At 33.4% G+C, this 8739-nt stretch overlaps 1 protein-coding gene across 2 annotated transcripts in view; it reads right to left on the bottom strand.

Moving 5' to 3' along the window:
- Positions 1 to 4855, bottom strand: part of LOC111696634 (caspase-1) — a 7227-nt gene extending 2372 nt beyond the window's left edge. Inside the window, exons 1-10 of one of the 2 annotated variants that reach the window (XM_023466308.1) lie at positions 4829 to 4855; positions 3707 to 3864; positions 3301 to 3418; positions 2696 to 2740; positions 2540 to 2633; positions 1826 to 1916; positions 1153 to 1262; positions 881 to 969; positions 636 to 687; positions 77 to 153 (exon numbers count right to left, since the gene is read on the bottom strand). In XM_023466308.1, coding sequence (XP_023322076.1) covers positions 77 to 153; positions 636 to 687; positions 881 to 969; positions 1153 to 1262; positions 1826 to 1916; positions 2540 to 2633; positions 2696 to 2740; positions 3301 to 3418; positions 3707 to 3855 — 825 coding nt within the window. In that variant the 5' untranslated portion in view covers positions 3856 to 3864; positions 4829 to 4855. Of the gene's footprint in view, positions 1 to 76; positions 154 to 635; positions 688 to 880; positions 970 to 1152; positions 1263 to 1825; positions 1917 to 2539; positions 2634 to 2695; positions 2741 to 3300; positions 3419 to 3706; positions 3896 to 4828 lie in introns of those variants that run through there. The other variant, XM_023466307.1, reaches the window with a different exon arrangement.
- Positions 4856 to 8739: the final 3884 nt, after the last annotated feature.

Genomic DNA, 8739 nt, shown 5'->3' with positions numbered 1-8739 from the left:
CCCCCCCCTTATTAATTAATGAAGAGAAAACAAAATTCACAAGAAATCATTTCTAAAAATAAAATTTATGTCCTACCCTTAGTCCTGGACAATTAGTATTACTAAACTGTTCCACCAGCCAATCAGTTTTCATCTCTCTACCATCACTACCAGCTGTAACAGAGTTGGACTACAATCTAATCATCCAGGAATATCCTATTTCACTCTTTTTCAAGGGAAAATATACTCCACCTATCCCACAACCCACACATAATATTCGGAGATTTTTTTTGGGGGGGGGGGATACAAAATTGAATTGTAAAATGTCTAAAAAAATTACCCCTGAAATAAAAGGATCGTTAAGAAGGAACAGGAGATGAATTAGAAAACGGATATATTTTCTCAATAAATATTTTTATTATCACGCTATTAAATAATTAAACGATTTATTTCCTTTTAACCTTTAACAATGACATGCAAGAGAGAAGGCTTGGATTAAACGAATAAAACGAATAAAACGAGGGTATATGGCGGCCGGAATGGGAATGATTTTTATAAAAATAAGTATAAATTTCTTTTTAACCGTGAATGAAAAACTTATCTTTTAACAGGTATTTAAAGATTAAAGATGTAGAGAGATTAAGAGTAAAAGTTACCTATAACATCATTTTGTCCGTGCGAGAGAATACAGATAATTGCCATATCAGCCTGAAGTAAAATCAGTATTTCTTCATAATTGGATTTAAATGTTTAAATGATTTCGTAAAACTAAATTATAATTCAAACAACAGCTTTGAATTAATGATTTCCTTTAAAACAAAAGTTACAACAAACATTGATCCTCAAGTACCCACACTGGATATCGAGATTAAGCATTCAAGATTATGAATAATTAAAATACCTGTTGATGTTCTGGTTTATTTCTAAACTGAAGGATTTGTTTACACATATCTCTATAAGAAAGGTTGGATCTCCAGGTGACTTTAAACCCTAGAATAAAAAATGAGATTTTGATGCATACGAGAGTCGAGAATAGATAAAAAAACATCAATTTATCTTTTTTTCCTTTGCAAGTATTTTCTTAGTTAACCGACGATATTAATTGACGATGATACCATATTGCAGATGACAACACGAAATAAAAAGCTCCTAGAAGGATATAAAGATTGTTACCTAGTTCTCCTAGGAGTAGATCAAGATTGTTTGCATCAACCTCTGAACCTTTTCTATTCGTTAACATTGGGTTCTCAAACGTCTCATTGTTTATAAGTAGAGCATATCCCCTGCATAATTATTATTTGTATTTTTTATTGCAACACCCCCCCCCTTATTAATTAATGAATTGGAGAAAACAAACTGCTATTAAAGAAAAGAAAAGAAATTTTTCGGTAAAAAGTAAAAAAAAAAAAAATCACAAGCATTAAAAGTCACCCCTCGTTAGAGATTGTTACGAGGTCGTTAGAGGTCAATAGAAGGCCAACCACTGTATTTGTGGCTGCTACTGTATTCCCTGGGTAATTAACTTTCCATTGATATACATAAAGCCATAGTAAAATATTTTTTATTGGTCGAATTCATTAAAGGTCATTAAAGGTCATTAGAGGTCATTAGTGTCCAATTTTAATTTATTATTTTTAAAAAAAGTTCACTTATTAGACATTCAGCCAAAAAAAATGAAAGATTTGAACCAAAAATTAAGCCAGGACCCCCCAGCCCCCACATCAAATAGGGGGCAAAAATATGAGTCTCACAACTAATATACATCCCTGGCCCTGATAATAGACAAAGGCCATTCCTTGACCCGATTTGGTTTTTATTGACCCTGGAAAAATGGTTAAATAATTACCTTGGTTTTGAAAGCATAGGATATATATTGTGACCTTTGATTAGCTGCGTTGCCTTGATGACCTTCACCTCTAAAGGTTGTATACTCTCAACTAGAAATAAAAAAGGAAATGAAATGTTGAACGAAGTTCAAGTATTCAATCTTAAAGAGATTGTAAGAGTAATTTCAAGTGATCCTCCATGCAAAAATGGAAATGTCCGATTCACGACGGCACCCTTAAAAGATTTGTCTGGTCAAGAATAGGTTTTCAAAGATAATCTGATTGTTTTTAAATGTCGTCTCTCTTCAAAAGTGACTCGCGCATTTTACTAGAGGAAAACATTTAGAAATTATCAGAATAAAGCACTTTTTAACCAAGAATAATTAATACATCTTATTGATCAGATAAAGATTTTAAGGGTACCGTAGTGAATCGGAAATTGCCATCTTCGCATGGAGGGTTTCTTGAAATTACACTAACAGCAGAGATCTTGGTGAACAAATAAAATATTTGACGTTAACATTATACCCGAAAATTCATTTGTTTGTTTCCCAATTCTGCAGGGGGAAAAACAATCCTTACATAGTGGGAGGGAAATTATGTTTGAAAAGGGTAGGGGAAAATTAACGATACATGTTTATACCACTGCAATGTAATGGGAAAATTGCGGGACGAACTAGAATATAGTTTTGAAGTAAATTATGATTAAGAAAATAAAAAATATCCCTTATTACCTTGTATAGGAGGAGGTTCATAATATGAACTATTAATGCTCGGAAAGGATGTGTATATTTCTTCTGATCGGACTACAACCTCAGATTCGTCAATCTACACAAAATTCGAAGAAAAAAAACATCAATTGTTATAAAAAATGAAATTATTTAACCTACCATTTCATTTTCAGTATTGCCATTATTTTCGTCTGTTTCTTCCACCTAAAAGACGAAAGTGGTCAGAAAATCGAAATCTTTTTTTTCTATATTGACAGATATATGTTAATTTCAGAGTATGAGTTATTATTATTATTATTTTATAATGATCGTAAAGGATCCAAATTGTGAAATCTTTCGAGTACCTTTAATACCCTACCATCTTCCTCATGAAAGTCAAAATGACACTTTAACAGTACAATCAAAAATTAAGTTTCACATTTTGTTCGAGAGAAATAACTTTAAAAAAACGTTTTAAAATATATTCTTCTTTTCTTATTACTGGAACTGGAAGTGATGTCTGACTATGAATATTTGAAAAAAAAAAATAAAAAATTTAAAATAAATAGACCGGCCAGTTTTTTTCATCCTTTTTAAAACTTATTACCCAAGAGTTCATTTATTTTCTGAAACAAATCATTTATTTTCCCGCATTTAAAAAAATATATAAACATGACGTCAGATGTCGAAAATGATTTTCTAACGGAGAGGGGGAATGATTTTTGAGAAAATATACACCCCTGGTAAAACATTCACCCCACATGACAGAAAAAGATATTAAGTACCAGTGGATCTAGAATCCTGGCAGCGGCGTGATTTCCCGAATCAACTAATGCACGAACTAATCCATTGAATGCTTCAGGTCCTCTTGTCTGTACTTTCAGAAAAAGGTTTTGAACCGTTCTAAACAAAATATTATTTTTAGGTTAACAATCCCTTTATATGGGACTGTAAACGTGATTCTAAGTGACTCTCCATTTTTAGACTTATAACGGTATCCTTTGAATGTCTGACGCGACTTGATTGTGGTTCTCTTAAATATAAAGTTGACCTGCGCATTTCTGCAGCAAGATCAAAGTAAGGAAATTGTCAAAATTTATTACTTATCCAGAATTTCATGAAATCACGAGAAAAACTTATAATAATGTAATTTTGAATTTTCTTATTCGCTTTTTTTTCGCAAATACTAACCTTAAAGAATCAATCTTAATTCCACTTAACATATTTTCAGTGAAGATTTCGTATTCGATCAATCTTCTTTCTAATTCAGGATTCATCTTTGTAGAGGCGACCAGTCTTATCAGGTTCTGGGTTATTTTCAGTTTATCATTCTTATCCATTTTATTCACCTATAAATTCAAGTAATATTTCAATTCACAAATCGGTATATTCCTAGAGAATGATTTTAGACCCCCCCCTCCCCTTTTATCAATTTTGTACATGGATCTTATATGTTAGACATTGATATAATTGACCATGTGGCCGCAGCGCTCTGCCCCCTAGCCTGTCCAAGCCGCAGCGCTTGGCCCAGAAAGTGTCTTAACCTAACCTAACCCTAAATAATACTAAATAAATACTAATTTGATCATGTACAAAATTGATAGGAGGGGGGGGGCCCGGGGGGGGGTCCAAAAATCGTTCACTGGGACGGACCCCACATATCATTAGATTTTATCATCTCTCAAAAAGTTATCTTCATTCCCTTTATGATTGTTATCAACTAGTTTAAAGAAGTTAAGGTAATTTCTAGAGAACGATTTTTGGACCCCCTCCTATCAATTTTGTACATGCTTATTATTGGTCATGTGGCCGCAGCGCCAGGCTCCCTAGCCTGTCCTAGCCCCAGCGCTCGGTCCAGAAATTGTCTTTACCTAACCTAACCTTAAAATAATAAAGAAATAAATAACAATAATTTTGCTGAAAAATAAGTGGTCATGTACAAAAATTGATAGGGGGGGGGGGGGCAAAAATAGTTCTCTAGGACAGACCCCAATTTTTGTACATTCATCAAACATTTAACACATGGATTAAGTTGGCCATGTGGCCGCAGTGCCCGGCCCCCTGGCCTCTCCTAGCCGCGGCGCTCGGCCCCTAGTCTGTCCTTGCTGCAGCGCTCGGCCCCCTAGCCAGTCCTAGCCGCAGCGCTCTGCCCAGTCAACATTGTCCTAACCTAACCTAACCCTGAAATAATACAAAATAAATATTTTTTGTTGAAAATAGTTAAAAATTAGGTCATGTACAAAATTGATAGGAGGGGGGAGTCCAAAAATCGTTCTCTAGGACTTAAACCGTTGAACGCAAGAAAAATATTACGAAATTTCAATTTCGAAGCAGTGTACACTCTCAAGTTGCAACTGACAAGAGAGAGAGAGGAGAAAGAAAAGTACAGTCGTCTTCGCTAGATTCAAGGTTACAAAAACGCGTAGTAGTTCCGGGAGTACGACCAATTTCTTAGTCACACTATGGTTACGCTTTACCAGAGCTGAGGGTAGTTGAGTTTGATTTGCATTTTCCACTCATTTCTGGCATTTACAAACTCCATCAAATAATTAGGCAATTCATTTCCTAGACCTTTCAGCTAATTCACCTTGTTTTATATCCTTCGTTTATAGTCATTCATTTTACATTAACTACAGATCTGTAAAAAAACTGAATTCATTTTAAGAGACATTAAAAAATAGTTTTACTGTAGAAAAGATGTAACTTTTTTTAATCTTTAGGAAAAGCTACTGCAGCAATTAACTTTTAAAAAATATTGACAATTTGTAGTTTGTTAATGTTATTTCTATTTTCTAAAATTTTCTTGTCGTCAATGTACTAGGTATATATGTTAAATTCATATATTAAAAGAGATATGTGTTACTTTTTAAAATTTAATTCTTAATAATCTTGATCTTTTAACATTTTATACCCCCCCCCCCCCGGAAGAGCTTTATACGATATATTATGACATAGTGCAAGTACGCTACTGCATTAAAAAACTCGATTTTCGGGTAAAAAGTGTCTATGTTACTTTGTTAAAGTTGATTGATTAAGATTATCTGTGCGAAGCGGCAAAATGTTTTTTACATTTTTCCTTTTAATGGTAATCATGGACATGTGGAGATCAAGAATTACTAAACGGGAATGTTTTTGTCCCCAAGATTCTGGGGGGGTAAATAACCCTAATAACCCCCCTTATTTACGCCATTGTACTCCTTGGCTTAGACGCGTATTTTTGACCAAAAATGAATGCAATATGAAACTAAAAATTGCAGCGTGCAAGTGTTTTTTACACATGTTTTAATCTTCACAAAAATTGGCATGTATTGGCATGTATACTTTGATACATCAAATACATACAATGCGGTTTGGATTCTTTGGATAAAGACAGTTTAAAAAGGAATTGAGTTTTTGCCACAAACTCTGATTTTATAATTTCATTATCGTTGCAACCCAATGTCGCAGATCTTTAATATTTCAAACTATGAATGCTATTAGGTCAAATAATGTAAGTTTGAAATATCAAAGGCTTACACCATAAGGTTGCAAAGATATAGGTTTTACAAAAACTTAATTTGTGGCAAAGACTCAATTCCTTTAGTTCATTTCCAAAAAAAAACCATTTTGCACATCCTCAACCCTCTCCGTGTTATGATATCTTTGACGCAATCCTATATTTAGAATCCTTGCTTCATGATGGGGGAATATTATTATTTATGCAAAGTGTTTGCCCCCTACCCCCAGTTTAACACATGTTAAGCTTAAGCATTTACTGATTTAACTCAGTTAAAGCGTGTACATCCTATACTATAGTTATATATTCTGTTAGTATAAACACGATAATTGTGACAAGTTTTTCTAAAACATGTTTAGGATATATCTTGTATCGTAAAGCCTAATCCTTTAGAATTGAACAAAAGTTTAATTTAAATAAGAAAAATCTTAAAAAATAAATTATCTATAATAATTAAGACATTTGTATATGTTCCCTGTATGCCGTCATAACGGCTGGACCGAACGGGCTGAAATCTGTTAAGGGACACCGGGCGTAATATAGGCTTAAAAAATGTTTAAAAAATTTTCTTCCAAAATTATTTTAACTTTTTTTCAAAAATTCCACGTGCAACGCCAGACGCTTCATTTATTCTCATACAAGACAGAGATCACAGATTTGAGTTGATTTCAGTTGTGATGATTGTCGATTTCGGTCTTTCTTTTGATTAAAAGGAATTTAGTTTTTGTAACAAACTCTAATTTTCTAATACCTATATTTTTTCAACCTGATGGTGTAAATCTTCGATATTTCAAACTTAGATTCTTTTATCTAACAGAGTTCATAATTCGAAATATCTAAGGTTTACGACATTGGGTTGCACAGATATAGGAGATTAGAAAATCATAGTCTGTGACAAAGACCCAATTCCTTTGGATTTCTTATTTGTGACTGTTTTAATTTACATATCACTGCAATGGAATTAGTCTTTGCCACAAACTCAAATGTTCTACTCCCTTAATCTTTGCAACCTGTTGACGTAAACCTTTCATATATTAAAATCCATCATAGTTTGAAATATCTAAGGCCTATAACGAGATCGCGTTGAAAAGATATAGGGATTAGAAAATCAGAGCTTGTGGGAACTATAGACTCAAATCCTTACTACGGCACATTTTTAGAGCAAAATGAAATTTACAATAAAAATCCTCATGGGTATTATTTCTAATTAAAAGAAAGACTGACGATGTAAATTCTGATCTGCACTGTCAATTGGTTAATAATATATATTTTTGTCAGGATCTTCGCACCCCCTGAAGAATTCAGAGGGGACATAGCTCCTCAATTGCACGAATAAGGGAAAGAGAACCTATAACGTGCAAAAGGAAAAATATCTATATTTAAAAAAAAATTCCCTGCGGCACGTCTTTTTGTTCCTAAATCTGGATGGTTTAGTACAAAAATAAATCAAGCACCCCTCTCACTTAAATCCTGTATCCGCCCCTCTCAGAGCAGTTCAACATGATAAATAGATACAGCCTATAGTTGTACATACATAATGGTAATATGAATAAGAAATTGGCCATATGATGACATCAGACTAGAGGGGTGTCAGGAGTGATGTCAGCAGAGGTGTCATTTTGAAATTTGTATAAACCATGACTACCGGATGACAATCGGGATTCGGGATTAAGGATTTGAAATAGAAGGGTGATATAACTGAGGCGATCCGCTGCCAGATTAATTTATTTCATGAGAAAACCACTTTGATTTTAAAAAGAGCCATTCCAGCCATTTCTTGTTACGTTGATTGATTTATTGATTAACGCGTTTATTTCTCTATGTGCATCCAAAGGATCCAAATTGCGAGCAGAGCGAGCACCTTAAATGTAGAAAATTACAATAAAATAATTCTTGTTACAGGGCGGGCTGCAGGGGCGTAAATAAGGATTCTGTANGCGTAATATAGGCTTAAAAAATGTTTAAAAAATTTTCTTCCAAAATTATTTTAACTTTTTTTCAAAAATTCCACGTGCAACGCCAGACGCTTCATTTATTCTCATACAAGACAGAGATCACAGATTTGAGTTGATTTCAGTTGTGATGATTGTCGATTTCGGTCTTTCTTTTGATTAAAAGGAATTTAGTTTTTGTAACAAACTCTAATTTTCTAATACCTATATTTTTTCAACCTGATGGTGTAAATCTTCGATATTTCAAACTTAGATTCTTTTATCTAACAGAGTTCATAATTCGAAATATCTAAGGTTTACGACATTGGGTTGCACAGATATAGGAGATTAGAAAATCATAGTCTGTGACAAAGACCCAATTCCTTTGGATTTCTTATTTGTGACTGTTTTAATTTACATATCACTGCAATGGAATTAGTCTTTGCCACAAACTCAAATGTTCTACTCCCTTAATCTTTGCAACCTGTTGACGTAAACCTTTCATATATTAAAATCCATCATAGTTTGAAATATCTAAGGCCTATAACGAGATCGCGTTGAAAAGATATAGGGATTAGAAAATCAGAGCTTGTGGGAACTATAGACTCAAATCCTTACTACGGCACATTTTTAGAGCAAGATGAAATTTACAATAAAAATCCTCATGGGTATTATTTCTAATTAAAAGAAAGACTGACGATGTAAATTCTGATCTGCACTGTCAATTGGTTAATAATATATATTTTTGTTAAAATCCAAGACTTTTCCTGATGTTTTTGTCATTTTTTTGCATTTTC

Source organism: Eurytemora carolleeae, unplaced genomic scaffold (assembly GCF_000591075.1).
Source record: "Eurytemora carolleeae unplaced genomic scaffold, Eaff_2.0 scaffold99, whole genome shotgun sequence".
NCBI lineage: Eukaryota > Metazoa > Arthropoda > Copepoda > Calanoida > Temoridae > Eurytemora > Eurytemora carolleeae.
Note: the sequence above shows the minus strand (reverse complement) of the source record. Positions and strands in the feature narration are given on the sequence as shown.